The sequence below is a fragment of the Microcaecilia unicolor genome, chromosome 1 (genome assembly GCF_901765095.1).
Source record: "Microcaecilia unicolor chromosome 1, aMicUni1.1, whole genome shotgun sequence".
NCBI lineage: Eukaryota > Metazoa > Chordata > Amphibia > Gymnophiona > Siphonopidae > Microcaecilia > Microcaecilia unicolor.
Genome location: NC_044031.1, coordinates 709,426,716 through 709,443,091, shown reverse-complemented (window position 1 = coordinate 709,443,091; position 16,376 = coordinate 709,426,716). Strand labels below are relative to the sequence as shown.

The window sequence follows — 16,376 nt, the reverse complement described above, 5'->3', positions numbered from 1 at the left end:
ATAAATAGAAAATGAAAATAAGGTGATCTTTTTGTTGGTCTAATTTTAATACATTTTTCACCAACTTTCAGAGATCAAAACCTCCATCCTTAGGTCAGGACAGGACCGTAACAGAAGTATACTGTACTGACCTGAGGAAGGAGGTTTTGGCCTCTGAAAGCTAATTGAAAAAGTATTAGTCCAATAAAATGGTATTGTCTTATTTTCTCTGTTTTGTTTTATTTCTATTTTTTAATTTGTAAAGTGATTGGTATTTGTCAGGTTTTTTTTAAATTTACGTCTACTATCTTTATATTTTGCACAGTACTAGGAACATGCATCACTGTTTCTGTGATGTTGCATTGTATGCGGAATCTGGCCTCTTGGGGGTTCAGTTTAATTTTTGTCTACATGTATCTGTGTTCTCTGTTTGTGAAAAAGACATGGTTTTCTGTTGGCAGGATCATTTTTACTAATGTCTTGTTTAGCTTTACAATGGGTGTATTGATGTTCTAGTACTCACTGCAATGTTTAAGATGCTGCCTTTCCTAGGTACACCCTTGTTGTGTGACTCATGGATTATTAGTAAAAATAATATTTTAAACAACACTGCATTTAACCTATGGATAGTGGCTAAATATCAGGTTTTGATCTACTCCTGAACCTCCCTTAATCCCGCTCCAGTTCTAGCACTTAACTTTTGGCTGTCCAGTGATATGTACAGCCAGAAGTCCAGCATTAGGCAGCATAGTAGCTTTAGATCAGGGGTTCTCAACCCAGTCCTTGGGACATACCCAACCAGTCAGGTTTTTAAGATGTCTACAATAAATATGCATGAGATCAATTTATATACAATGGAGGCAGTGCATGCAAATTTATCTCAAACATATTTATTGCGGTTACATTAAAAATCTGGCTGACTGGGTGTGTCCCAAGGACTGGGTTGAGAACCCCTGCTTTAGATCAAAGGACTTTTGCTGGACAGCACCCACTGCCAATCACAAACCTCCTTTTGAAAATTGAAAGTCTGTAATAGTTTTATTATCTGTAGAGATCCTGCAGTTGTTCAGTTGGTGGGTTCGCTCTGTAGAACGTTTGTCCCATTTCTGGTATTCAAATTTGATAGTCTTAAAACTTCTTGATCAATGAAAAGAAGCCTCCAGTTTCCTTAGAAAGAGCCCACATGGGGACCAAGTGCGGTCTGGCCCATATTACGTATATTGTACTTTTCTTATCTTTCAGAGTACTGGTGAGTATGCTATTCTTGTTTTGTATTTGTAGTCTTAGGCATGTAAGGTCCAGCTGGTATTTTCAGACTTTTATTAATACTTTCTTTACGCAATATTTGGATATGCTTTTTAATTGCATTATGCTGTAGACTATAAAATATTAACATACTATAATGCTTTTGCTGCTGTAGCTTATATTAGGACAATAGAATATTAATGCCGAAACACAATCGTGCAGTGGAGTGCACAGCAGAATTTAATATTAGCAGAAAATAGGACAGCAAATACCAGTAAACGTTATTGCAGCAAATATTTTGTATTCTGCAACATTATGCATAGATAATAGGCACATTAAACATGAAGCATATGATATTAAATTGGCATGCACCTAATTAGCCTGTTATTTTTATGTTCATTTTATTTAGCTGGATCAGGAAGCTAGTGTCCTTTTAAAAGAACTTCAGGTCAAGCTGAGTGGCGTGCTAGATGAACTAAGCTGTATTTACGGTTCCAGGTAATAATGTTATTGATACATTTATTATCATAATATATGCATTGTATGGTCATACTAACAGAGCATGTATTTTGCTGCAGTCAGATAAATAAATACTTGTGGGCCCGATATTAAAAGCATTTTAAGGAAGCAGGAGAGGCTCCAGCCTGCTTAATTTGCACTCAGCAGCTGGCCACTGATATTCAGCAGCACTTAAAAGGAAAATGTCACTGAATATTGGCACTAACTGGCCAAGTCGAATCTGAGCAGTTGGGGAGGAGCCAAAGCCGAGAGAAGGGCGGTCTGGGGCAGAGTTGGGGAGGAGCCAAGATCTAACTGGGCAGATAGAAGTACATAAACAGCAGCCAAGAGCCTGATGGTAGTTTCTACTCCTAGCGCACGCCAGTGGTGTACCGAGGGCGGGGCGGTGGGGGCGGTCCGCCCCGGGTGAACGCTGCTGTAGGGGTGCAGAGAGCAGCCGTGCGCCTGCCGGCTCCGCTGGTTCCTTGCTCCCTCTGCCCCGCAACAGGTTACTTCCTGTTCCAAGGCAGAGAGAGCAGGGAGCCAGTGGAGCCGACAGCCACGCGGCTGCTCCCAGCAGCTAAGAATGCACCCGGGGGGGGGGGGGGGTTCATGCCCCGGGAGGGGTGTCATTGCTGCTCTCTGGGGGGACGGACACCACTGCACCCGGGGGGGGGGGGGTGCGCAGCGGCGATCCGCCCTGGGTGGCAGCTGACCTAGAATCGCCACTGGCGCATGCCATTTCCAGCACTACAAAAATACATCCTATATTTTTAGACCTATAAATTAACCAGCAGTAATTGCTACCCGGTTACCACTGGGTTAGCACGGGAGCCCTTACCGCCATATCAATGGGTGGTGGTAAGGGCTGCCCCCAAAATGGCCTCTCACTGCTGGCACCCGTGTGCACATGTGCTGATCATTGCTGACTGACCTATGAGCCTCCCAGGTCCACACCCCTTGCAGTTGCGCTCTTTGGATTTTATATACACAATTTATAGAATACCAACTTAGGGAAGCTACACGTGTAACTTCTAATTAGCAGCAATTATAGCCAATTACTGGTTGTTAACACTAATTAGGAGCTAATTATTAAATTAAGTTACGTGCGTACCGAACATATTCTGCAAACATATGCACGCGGCTTTGTGCACTAATTGTTACATTGTGCATACAGGTGTATGGCGTTAGGGAGTAACTGCATTGCAGATGCTGGGAATATACCCAGCAATTACTGCATGGTAATTTGGTCACTTCTATTTACTTTTAATTTTTTTAATTTTGCTATATCGCCCTTCATTTCCACATCAGAGCAGTTTACACTGATTGACTTAAGCATACAGTACATGCATAACTTTACTGCACTATAGTAAAAGGACTCCTTAAATCAGATTCTGTAAAGGTCACAAACCAGTTGGGTTTTGTGGATATCCCTAATGCATGCCAATCTTATCTTGTGTGTGTTCATATTGGTATCTTGAAAACCTACCTGGTTTGTGGTTCTTCAGAATGGAAGTGGACAGTTTTCAAATTGTCTGCATGTAGAGAGATATATAGATAGATATGGAAGAGAGAGATCGATAGATATATAGAAGAGAGAGAGAGAGACTTTCCAAAAGCCATTTACCTAGATAAACCACTCTAGACTACGGGCAGAAGAGCAAATATGTGAACAAAGTAAACTGAACTATTGGATTGTTTGAAAATTGTACACCCTCACAGGGGCCAAAAATATATGCTGATGATTTTTGGAGTTACTGTGGCTGTCAGGACCTATTGTTTTTTTCATTGTCACGGCTTCCCACCTCCAGAAGCTGCCATCCAAGATGGTTAAGCCTGCTTTGCCACGTTGAAGGACAGCAGTTTACAGTCAGCCAATATGCATGTTTCGATGGCTTTGAAAATTAAATATTTGACAGCAATGCTGAACAGCTAGGGTTTTCACCATTTTTCATGGATTTTCTGTTGCTTACATAGATGAAGGAAACCTGCATTCCTTTTCCATGTAGTTGAAATTATAGGATGAGCTGTCTTTTTAAGACTTTTATTTTTGAAACTTTGAGTCAAGCACTATGAGCTTCCTGTCTTCTTGTGGACAAACAAAATTGAGGTAGTACCTTGGAGGGGGAAATTCACACACCCAAGTCAAGACAAGGAGACCTCCCATAGTATTTTACAAAACAACATAAGTGTCTATGAATAAAATTTGCTCAGGAATTTCTTTTCCATGACTGTAGTCAATAGAGCCCGCTGGGAACAAGCATTCTTTATTCTCCAAGTATTTTTTTTTTTTTTTAGTTTCCAAGCCATGATAGAAGAATGTGTGCGACAGATGAGTTTTGAACTAAATCAAATGAGAGGAAATGGAAATGCATCCACAAATAGGAACAATGCAGCCATGGATGCTGAGATAATGTTGAGACCGCTCATGGACTTTCTGGATAAAACGTAAGTAAAATAAACCCATTTGATTACACGCTTAGGGTAAAACTGATGTAACAGGAATGAAGTATATGGTATACAAACAAGACATGATTCTTTTGACCTCATGCAAACCTTCATTATTTCTCTAAGGGGCCCGTTTTTATCAAGCAGCGCTAAAAAGTGGCCTGTACTATCCCCAGAGCTGATCTTTCCCACGCGCTAAGGCCACTTTTAGTGCGGCAATAGAAAGGCCCCATTTTCCATTTTTCCTATTAACGGCCACGAGCTAATTTCTTCATTAATGCCACCTATTTTGTAGGTGGTAAGGGCTCACAAGCTAACCACTCGCTGATTGGTTAGCAAGTGGCGATGTAGCCGCGCTAACCGATTAGATCAGAACACATCTACTCTCCACCCCCCAGACACGCCCCCAGTGCCAAAAAAGAAATTCTATTTTTTAGTGCATTGGTAGTGCTAATTGATCCCAAAATTACTGCAAGATGCCTTAGCATGCCCCGCAGTAGTGCTTTTTAAACTGAAGTAAGTATGCTTTAGTGTTTACCACAGCTTAGGACCCCTTAGTTTCTAATGAGAAGAGAACTGTGAGATAAAAGTTCCCTTCAGCAGAGGTGGGGCAGTCCAAGGTTTTGTAATTCACACTGCAGAGAGAAGGAAAATGAAAGTGCTCAAGTCCTTCCAATAATGGTATAAGGAGTAAATAAAAAGTAATTCCTCCACCTCCATAATTCATCAACAGATGGCAGCACTGATGAACTACATACGTTCACTTGATCTTTGCCATCTATTACTTCATCTCAGTTGGTAAGAAGTGTCTGTATGAAGAGACAGTTTTGCTATTCCTTGTGAAATGGAAGCATGCAGTGATCTCTCATCAGTACGATGTAACCAACATGCTGTGGTGAAATTTCTGACGACTGCATAAGTCTCTCAGTTCAAATTCATTGCTGCATGCAGGTTGTTTATGGTAATAGCCATATTTATGTGAGTACTGTTCATCGTTGATCCAAAAAATGTAAATATTGTGGACCGACAAGTGTGATCTAAAATGAAGTGGACAACCTACGACAGCAACTGACGAGTCTTTCAAATGAAAAAGGTTGACAAACTTGTAAAGGACAATTGGAGGATCAGTCAAAGCATTACATTGCAACCCTAAAACTTTGAAAGAATGATTGAGAAGAGTTTAGAAGCACAAGAAGGAAATTTTGTTGAAACATGGCACTAGGCCTCACACAGCATGGAACACCACCGAGGCGGTCACAAAATACCTAACCACCCATCTGAGCTACCCCACGGCCACTTAGAGGGTCTCTCACCAGTACAGCTCATGTCCACCTGCACCTACTGAGGTATACAATAGCACTCTCTTCCCACCAACTGGCTCCCAACCGCCTCTGGGCAAGTCTCCCCCTCTCAAATTATCTCCAGTGATTTCTAGGCTACTGGGGCCACATTCCCAGTGGCCCCACAGTTCCTAGAAAGCACTCACATACCCAACACACAAACCACCAGGATTCTTTTGTCAGAGGCAATAAATTAAAAATGTTTATTGTCATGACAAATTAGAAAAATGAACAGAAAAGGTGCAATCAGCAAACAGTAACAAGTAACTGAATATAGATCAATTATAAAACTAAACATTTGCATACTATCTAAATAGTACCTGGGGAGATTAGGACATATAGCTGCTCACAGGTTATCAAATATAACTGTTCACAGGGCCTCAGAAAAGAGATCTTTTTCTCTCTTCTCCCTGGCTCGAGCCTCCGAGTTGACTCCCTAGATGAATCCATATCGTCCCGTCTGGAAATAGCTTCCATCAAGGTCCACAGCAGATCTCTTCAAGATTGTCTATGCTGTATTCTGTTCTATAGACCACCAAACAATTAGATTGCCAGTCAGGCCGAGTTCATAGACTTTATCTCTGCTTCCTGCACCAATTATTCCAACCTCCTTATTCTTGGCGACTTGAACCTACATTTAGAACATCGGCACTCTACCAAAGCTAGTCAATGCCTGAGTTTCCTCAACCTCCTGGATCTTCATTATCCTGATCTGCATCTGACGCACTTCAAAGGTCACACCCTTGATCTCTTTGCTTTCAAGTTCCTTAATGACTCTGTCCTCTGTGTAGCAAATTCTGCATGGACTGCCATCCCTTGGACAGATCACTACCAACTAAGGTTTGCCATCCGCTGGCGGAAGACCAGCCATCCACTCCCCGAGGAGCCCGCTACTTACTGTGCAAGAGGGGAAGTTGATCTGAAATCGTTTTGGAAACAAATTTATGGGGGCAACTTGCAAGCAAATGCAGACTCTTTTGATTACCTCACTCGTTGGGAGAGCAGGTGTCAAGGCATCTTAGACGGTCTTGCCCCTTTGCAACTTAAATCCTCCTTCCACCGCAGATCTAAAACTTGGTTTACTCATGAACTTAAAGTGCTGAAGCAACAAACTAGAAGGCTGGAGAGTGCTTGGTTTAAGTCCAAAAGCGACCGCGCCCTATCAGCATGGAAGCATTCTCATCGCACTTACAAATATGCAATCAAACAAGCCAAGAGAGCTTTCTTCCAAAAAGAATTCAAGCGGTTATGTTGGATGCATGGAACTATACCATCAGCTGAATTCTCTTCTAGACACCACTCCTGTTACCTCACCAAGTGATGGTATGCCTTCAGCGCCCCAGCTGGCCAACTATTTCAGAGAAAAAATCCTTCTACTTCGGAACTCACTCCCCCTGAGCTCCACTGGTGTTGATGACTTCCTTATTGGCCTTACGGGGCTCTAGCCCCTTGCCCAGATGACCGTTATTGGTCCTTCTTTGAGCAGGTCACTACTGCGCAGGTCTCCTTGGCCCTTCGCAAGTTTTCTCGGATGCACTGCAAGCTGGATATCTGCCCTAACTACCTGCTGCAATCAGCACCAGAGTGTTTTGTTGCTGACTTTACATCCTAGCTAAACTACATGCTTCAGCGTGGGCGCTTCTCCGTGGCTCACGGTCACATTCTCCTAACACCAATCCCAAAAGACCCGAAGTGTGAGCCTAGTATTATTTCTAACTACCGCCCTGTTGCTACTATCCCATTGCTTGTCAAGAGTATGGAAAGCATGGTAAATTCCCAGCTCGCTGATTATTTAGACAAATTTTCAATTCTTCATGCCTCCCAATCTGGATTCCGATCTCACCACAGTACCGAGACAGTGCTGGTTACTCTTCTGTCCAACGTTCGGAAGGAACTGTCTTTTGGAAAAAACATCTTGCTTCTCCAATTTGATTTGTCAAGTGCGTTTGACATGGTTGACCACAATCTCCTCCTTACGCTGCTAAATGAATTTGGTGTTGGAGGCACTGTCTCGGAATGGTTTCAGGAATTTCTAACTTGCCGATCCTATCGGGTCAAAGTCCAGTCCACTATATCTCCATCTTGGAGGTCTCAATGTGGAGTTCCTCAAGGCTCCCCCCTTTTGCCTACCCTCTTTAACATCATGATGACTCCACTGGCAACATCCCTTTTCAACCATGGCCTGAATCCCTACATCTATGCTGATGATGTGACTATCTACATCCCTTTCCAAACTTCCTTAGCCAAAATCTCAGCAGACATTCAGAACAGTCTCGCCATTATGGTCAATTGGGCTAGCACATTTAAGTTTAAGCTACATAAGGAAAAAACACATTGCCTCATACTCTCCTCCCCATTCAAACAGTCTATCCGGGCATGATTGCTACGCTGGACTTCTCCATCCCTATCGCAGCAAGTCTGAAGCTACTCGGGGTCATTCTGGATTCTCAGTTGATTCTCGCCCTTCAAGTATCGTCAGTTACGAAGCGCATGTTCCTTTCCATGAGGTCTCTTAAGCGTATCAAGCAGTTCCTACCGTTTGACCTCTTCAGGACTTTAATCCACTCACTCGTCTTGAGCCATTTCGACTACTGCAATGGAATTTACACCGGCTGCAAAGAACATACCCTTAAGAAACTCCAGACTGTGCAGAACACGGCGGTGAGGCTTCTATTTGGCAAATCTCGGTTTGAAGCAGTAAAACCCCTTCGTGAAAGGCTCCACTGGCTCCCGGTTAAGGAACATATTGAATTTAAACTCTGTGCTCTTACACACAAGATTGTATATGGGGACGCTCCAGCTTATATGTACAGCCTGATTGACTTTCCTCCCAGAAATTCCGAGAAGTCGTCCCGCACCTATCTCAATCTTCACTTTCCAAACTGCAGAAACTTAAGATACAAGCTACTCTTTGCCTCCTCTTTTTGCTTTATGAGTCCCCATTACTAGAAAGCATTACCATTAACGTTAAGAGAGATAGCCGATCACGGTCTGTTCAAGAAGTCCCTGAAGACCTACCTATGTGATCGCTCATACTCCTCTGTTGCTTGACCTCCTGCAATCCCTCATCGTTTTTCCTATTGTTTCTCACCCTCCCCCTCTACTACATTCTTCTCTGTTGTCCTAGAATTACTATGTTATTCTTTTCCTTGAATGTTGTAAGCCACATGTAGCCTGCCTCAGTGGGAATATGTGGGATATAAGTGTTCACAATAAATAAATAAATAATGTCTTAATGGTTCAACAAAGCTTTGCACACCTCCTTATAATGAGATCATGTCTCCATGGACAGTCCTTGAATTGCCTCAAGTGCTCTACCAGTGAGCTTTCCTCCCAGATAGCACACCCAGTGTTTCTGAGGAATCTCTTTGAGGTGGCAAATGTTTTTCAAAGGCAGTGAGATATCTATGTGTCACCTTGGGCATCATCAAACTGCGCAAATAAGTTGGGCCCGATCTGGGCTGTGTATCCTGCCTCAGGCCTTGATGCAGGGGATTGGGCTGGAGCTTTGGATATGAGCCATTTCCATCTCAATCTTTAATTTCTGCAGCTGGAACTCCTGCTCCTCACCCTGCTGTTCCTGCTCCTCTCACCACTGTCGCTCTTCCCATTCCTCATGCCACAGCTGATCTATCCACAGTTGCTTTATCATGTAGATGTGCAGAATTTCAGCTGGTGCATCACCTGGCCCTGCCAACACCACAAGGAGTCTGGTCTTCCCTCAGGAAAACTCTGTACAGGTCGGTCCTGCTTCTCCTCCTCACTGAGGCCATCCAGTTGCTCTTGTGTTAGTTTAGGAATATCAAGAGGCATATTTTCAAAGCACTTTGGGAGGCTAAGTTCCATAGGTTTCTATGGAACTTTGGGAGGCTAAGTGCTTTGAAAATGAGCCTCCTAGTGTCTGCTACCAGTCACCATCAGCACACTGCTAATCTCCTAACACTACCAAAAAAAGACTCAGCAGCGCGAACGGTGCACACAGCGATTGAAAGAGGCTGTCAGTGTCGGAGCTTCCCTTTGCGAGTCCCGCCTATGTGGAAACAGGAAGTTGTAACAACGTAGGCGGGACTCGCAGAGGGAAGCTCCGACACTGACAGCCTCTTTCAATCGCTGCCTGCACCGTTCGCGCTGCTGAGTCTTAAAAAAAAAAGTAAGTAAGGGGACTTCAGAGGAAGTGCAGGACTCGCCGGGAGGGTCGCCGGGGGGGGGGGGGGGGGGGCAAAAAAAGGGTGCCGGTACGCCGTACCGTTGTGTACCGGCACAAAAAAAGCACTGATCAAATATAACTGTTCACAGGGCCTTAGCAAAGAGATCTTTTTCTCTCTTCCCCTAGCTAAGACTGCAGAAAAAAACAGTACATCCTAGATGAATTGAGCTCCATGGCCAGTCAGAGCCCAGAACAACAAGTTTTCAAAAGTATACTGCATCTTACTTCCCATCTGTGTTAGACCAAACAAAAAACAGTCAGTTTTGTATAACAGCTTTAAACATAAACATGCACCACCTGCAATTTACAAGCTTAAAACACACAGTTTTATCACAGAGGCAATTGTGAAAATGGGTCTCAAGTCTTACCCCATCCGCTATACAATCCAGACGTAGCTCCATTTGATTTCCATCTTCTTCTAAAATTGAAAGAACACCTTTGGGAGTATCTGACTTGAATGAGAGGTGGAAAGGACTGTGAGCAACAGATTGAAAAGACTGAATATGCTGTTCTTTCCTGATGGCTTTCAAAAACTTGGCCATTGTTGGCAGAAATGTTGCAAATTATGTCAACTATGTGAAAAGAGCAATTTTTAAGTATTATTAAGTTTGTTTTTTCATTCATTACACTATCTTCCTTTAAACAAAAGTTATAGAGGTGGAGGCATTATTTTTCAATTAATCCTTATATTTGTATTTAAATCTTTCACAGACAACACAACTTTGATAGTCACTAAACATTCCACCTATCTGGCATAAGGACCTTATCCTAAGGTAGAGGTGGCTCTTGAGGAGTACACTATATTATTTGACATATATTTCTGTGCCGTTGGTATTTTTTCATTAACACTTTTGTTCTGTATACTAAGGGTTTACTAGCACGCGTGCGTTTCCCATTTTGGCGCCCTTTTGTCTCTTTTTAAACCTCCTTAGTACACATTCACTGCCAGGTCCATGTCCAGGCACCAGCATTGAATATCTGGGTTAGCTGCCGACCTGGAAGTTCTGCAGGTGCCGGCCGATATTCACTGCCACCGTCTGTATAACGAAGCGAGCAAAGATAGGACTTGCCTTTTGTACTGTCCCATCTGCCCGCTTGTCTATAAGGCAGTGGCGCTGAATATGGCAAGTGCCCTCCTAACTGGTGGCTCTTCCCTGACTCTGCTGATGAACAACCCCGGCACTAACCACCTCTCCGCACCCCCTCTCTTCACCCACCTCATTGGATCTCTCTCTTCCTTAACTGACCTCTCAGTCCAGCACATCTCTCCCTCCTTGCCCTTCATGCAGAACCTCTCTCTCTCCTTGACCCCTTTTGTCAGTCTTCAAAATTATTTCCCAGGTTTGCCTTTCCATTTCTTCTAAACTCATCTTCTCCTTTTTCTTCTCGACATCTGTCTGCCACTGATCTATGTTTTTTTCCACTTTTCTGTTATCTGCATTTATATTTACCTATTTGATTTTAGCCTGATTCTCTCTTTCTCTCACCCTCTTTTTAGTCTCTTCCTTTTTACCTTTCATTTGCCTACCAGCTTTTCCCATCTCCCTCTCACCGCTCTCTTCAGTATTCCCCTTGCTCTCTCTGTCTCTCTCCCTTGTTCTCCATTTCATGGTAACATAGTGGATGATGGCAGATAAAGACCTGAACTGTCCATCCAGTCTGCTCAATATCATCTGTACATTCCATCTAAGCCCTCACCTACCCTGCACCTCATCCCCTCACCAGTTTCAGTTCTATCCCTGTCTCTCTGTTCTTCTCTTGCCTCCACATTATGCTTTTACTCTCTTATTCTCTGCCCCACTCATATTGCCTTTCTTTCACCACCTTTTTAACCCCATTTCCTTCTTCGCTCAAACTCTTCAGAGACCTATCCCCTTCTTCCAATACCCCTCCTCAGGACCCCCATCCCTTTTCAATGACTCTCATCCTTGCTCCTGTCTACCATGTCATTCACATTATGTCTCACCCTTCCCCCTCAGTTCATCCCCTCTCTTACCCCCCCCCCCATTTCACATCCTCATTTATTCTCCCAACTCATTAACATACCCTCACTCTTACCTACTAATTGCCTGATCCTCACTATCCCCTCAAAAGTCTCTCTCCATCTTTCCCATCAATAGTACCCCAAACATTCCCTAACTCAGTCCCCAATTCTCAATTCTGCTCTGTTTCCCTAGACCTGAGTCCCATTTTCTGCTGTTTCCAACGTCTCCAGTCCATTTGACATTTCTTCTCTCTCCATGTCCACCATCATTCCCTCTGTGTCCTGTCCTGCATCTACCCACTTTATCCCCATCCCTCCCCCTGTGTCCGGATTTTTCCCCTCATCCAAGGATATGCATCTCTCAATTTTTCTCTTTCCATCTTTGGGTCCAGCGTCTTTCCCACTCTTCCCTCTGCTCAGTTGCCTCCCCTCCCCTTAGCATCTCTCTCTCTCTCCTCCATTACTCCAGCCTCTCTCCCACTTTCTTTCTCGTTACTTTATCTAATCTCTCTTGTCTCTCCAGGTCACCTCCCCCTCCGCAGCATCTCTCTCCCTCCCTGCCACATGGTGAGGCATCTTTGTTACTCTGCCCACTCTGCTCAGCTGATAGGTAGCATTTTTCTCCTCTCCCCTCCCCCCAAGGTCAGGCATCTTCCACCCATGCACCCCCCACCCAGAACCGACATCTTCCATCTGCATCCGCTCCCGAGGTTCAGCAACTGTGTTTATGCCATTCTTCCTCCCCCGATGCTCTTCCAACCTTCACATTCAGTGCCAGCAGCGTTGGTGATCCAGCCAGGTCACTCTCTGAAGGTTTTTTCTGCATCTCCTGCCTACATGAGGACAGGAAGTTGCATCAGATGAGGTGGGAGCTGCAGAAAGAATGCTTCTGGGATCAGCCTGCTTCCTTGATTGCTGACACTGCTGTTACTGAATGAGAAGGTTGGAAGAGTGTCGGGAAGAATGAGGAAAGGAATAAAAACAGTTGCTGGACCACCGGGGGGGGGGGGGGGGTCTTGGGTAGAAGATGCCAGTTTGGGAGGGGATGTGGGGCACAGATGGAATATGCAACTTCATATCTCTGTAGAGGCGATCCCTTTGGCACATGTAGGATGCAGCTGCAGCACACCAATTGAAAAACACTGTTCTAATCTGAGCAGGAATCCTCCAACCAGGGCCGCCGAGGGGGGTAGCAGGGGGGACAAAATTCCCCTGGCCCGGGCCTCCAAGGGGGGCCTGGCGCCGCAGTCCCCTCCACCCACCACTGGGCCTGGCCCCCCTGAATTCAAATCATAGCACCTCACCTCGATCTTGCTCCGTGTGAAAGAAGCCCAGTCTCTCGGTGGCCCTGCCTCCAACTGCATTGCTTCCAGTGGAAGGTGGTGCTTCAATACTGTGCTTTCAATTGCTAGAGACAGGCAGGTTCCCTGGAGTCCTGTAGAACTTGCCTGTCCTTCACTATTGAAAATGTGATAGTGAAGCAGTATCCCTTACTGCAAGGGCTGTAGGTGGCAGATTCCTGCTCAGCTTAGCGGGAACAGTGATTGTTAGTATATGGTAGTAGCAAATGTGATAATGAGATGATGCAGAGTCAGTATGGCAGTTCCTATAGAATTCTGTACCATTGTGAGATCTTTGAAGGATCAAACCAAATAGACTGCACTTCAAACCTTCAGCAAATAGATGGGTATCTCTTTCCACAGACAAATTCTTAGTTCCACTATTTTATAACTTTTGTATGTGACATGAGGAGCCTATGTATATGACTTAAAGCTATTTGTTGTCTATAATTCTTTAATCTCAAAGCTTCTATTTCAGCCATTCCTTGTTTAACTGAGACTGCCAGACATTTATTTTATGGAGGTCTCTCCAGTATTCATTTCTTTTCATTAGTTCATGTTTTCCAGTTATCAGATTAGGGCCAAAAATAAAGGGTCTTGAATTTCTTTCCCCTGTAGAATGCGTGTTATTGTATTGCTTCTCAAAAAGTAGGCATTATATCTGACTCTAATCAAATGGAGAGTTGATTTGAGATACAATAATTTAATTCTTAGCTTGTAGATTTGTAAATTGAAAAACAAATCTGAGAATATTATAATTCCTTTTCTGTTGCTCCATGGGGCAACTGCACCTTGAATATTGTGGTCATTGCATTTGAAAAAAGATATAGCAGAATTAGAAAAGGTACAGAGAAGGGTGACAAACAATGATAAAGGGGATGGGATGACTTCCATATGAGGAAAGGCTAAAGAGACTAGGAGGTGTATTTTCAAAGCAATTAGACTTACAAAGTTATGTAACCTATGGAATTTTGTAAACCTAAGTGCTTTGAAAATGAGCCTCTAGGGCTCTTCAGTTTGGAGAAGAGATGGCTAAGGAGAGATACAATAGAGGTCTTTAAAATACTGAGTGGAGTAGAATAGGTATACATGAATTGCTTGTTTACTCTTTCCAAAAATACAAGGACTAGGGGCATGAAATAAAGCTACTACATAATAAATTTAAAATAAATTAGAGAAAATATTTCTTCTCTCAACATGTAATTAAACTCTGGGATTCATTGCCAAAGACTGTGGTAAAACCAGTTAGCTTAGCAGGGTTTAAAAATGGTTTTGACAAGTTCCTGGGAAAAAAAAAGTCCATAAACCATTACTAAGACGGACCTGGGGAAATCCATTTCGTATTTCTGGGATAAAAAGCATAAAATCTGTTTTACCTTTTGGGTACTTGGCAAGTATTTGTCTCCTGGTTTGGTCACTGTTGGAAACAGGATACTGGGCTTGATGAACCTTCTGTCTGTCCCAGTATGCTAATGCTTTTGTTCTTATGTAAGAGAATGCAGCAATTGTATAAATGCTTAATGGTACAGAAAGCTACAAATAACATTCCTTCTGAAGGGATGTCAATGGTAGAGGAGCTTCAGAAGCTGTAAACAAAGGTTCTTAAACATAGGCATGGATTGAAATAATGTCTCCTGAAAGTAGGACACCACATGCCAGATCATCTAAGTTTAAGATAATACGCTGCCTCTGACGTCTGAATCCTAGTTTCAGAGTAAAATGTTTCTTTTTATTTTATTCCAGCTTATCTATCTCTGCAAAAATCTGTGAGAAGACAGTCCTGAAACGGATTTTGAAAGAGCTCTGGAAATTGGTCTTGAACAGAATAGAAAAGCAGATTGTGCTGCCGCCATTTACAGATCAGACTGTAAGTGCTTATTCTTCAGCCTCTACATATGAAAAAAAACCAAAGTCTGTAAGTCTCCATGTCGTAGTCTCCATTAGTTTGGGATTGCCGCATACAGTTCAAACTGCTCTTATTGACCTATAAATGCATTCACTCTGCAGCTCCTCAGTACCTCTCCACTCTCATCTCTCCCTACATTCCTCCCCGGGAACTCCGTTCACTGGGAAAATCTCTCTTATCTGTACCCTTCTCTTCCACTGCTAACTCCAGACTCCGTTCCTTTTATCTTGCTGCACCATATGCCTGGAATAGACTTCCTGAGCCGGTACGTCAAGCTCCATCTCTGGCCGTCTTCAAATCTAAGCTAAAAGCCCACCTTTTTGATGCTGCTTTTAACTCCTAACCCTTGTTCACTTGTTCAGAACTCTTATTTTATCATCCTCACTTTAATATTCCCTTATCTCTTATTTGTCCTGTTTGTCTGTCCTAATTAGATTGTAAGCTCTGTCGAGCAGGGACTGTCTTTTCATGTTCAAGTGTACAGCGCTGCGTACGTCTAGTAGCGCTATAGAAATGATAAGTAGTAGTAGGAAGGCAGTCTGAAGCGCCGCTCGCCTTCACTGCTGACGCCGAAGCCCGAGGTAAGAATTTTTAAATTACAGCCGGCACGCAGGAAGGCGAGGGGCTGCCGGAGGACAGGTCATGCTTGCACTCGGAGGGGAGAGACAGAGAGGGAGGGAGGAGCGGGGGCGTGGAACTCGGAGGAGAGGGGGAGCGTGGAACTCGGAGGGAGGGGGGGCTCCAACTCGAAGGGGAGGGGAGCATCCTGCAACTCGAAGGGGAGGGGGCATCCTCCAACTCGAAGGGGAGGGGGCTCCTGCAACTCGAAGGGGAGGGGGGCCTGTAACATGGAGGGGAAGAGAAAGAGGGAGGGAGGTAGGGGGACATGGAACTCGGAGGGGAGAGGGCTGGAACTTGGAGGAGAGGGGGGAGGAGGAGAGGGGGGCCTGGAACTCAGAGGGAGGACAGGGGGGGAGGGAGGGGGTGATTCTCTACTCACCTCCAACGTTATGTGGCTGGCTGGTGCTGGCTTCCCTTCCCTGTCACTGATCCGCCCTCTGACGTCATCGCCAGGGCGGACCAATGGGAAGTGTGTTACGAACCCAGGCATCCAGACAGAGGTGCAAATTATTATATAGGATAGAATGAAAATGAACAACAGGAAAAGATTCCTTAAACTTGCATCCACTAGGTTAGGATAACAGGGCCAAGATATAAAGAAAAATAAAAAACTAAGGGCCCTGTTTATTAAGTAGCGTTATAGGCATGTTAACATTTTTAACGTGCTTTAACCATGTACGCGTGTTAACCATCCCCGTATCCTTCCAGTGGTCATCTGGTCATTTGGGGCACCTCTTGTGTGTAGAGGAGTAGCCTAGTGGTTAGCGCAGCAGACTTTGATCCTGGGGAAGTGGGTTCAATTCCCACT

General features: G+C 44.1%; 1 protein-coding gene across 5 annotated transcripts in view; it reads left to right on the top strand.

The window, feature by feature from the left end:
• The window catches only part of UNC13C (unc-13 homolog C), a 921,443-nt gene that overhangs the window by 822,063 nt on the left and 83,004 nt on the right, over positions 1-16,376 (top strand). For all 5 annotated transcript variants that reach the window (XM_030189213.1, XM_030189208.1, XM_030189204.1 and 2 more), the window contains 3 exons: positions 1,634-1,722; positions 4,021-4,170; positions 14,785-14,908. In XM_030189213.1, the coding sequence (XP_030045073.1) occupies positions 1,634-1,722; positions 4,021-4,170; positions 14,785-14,908 (363 nt within the window). The remainder of the gene's footprint in view (positions 1-1,633; positions 1,723-4,020; positions 4,171-14,784; positions 14,909-16,376) is intronic.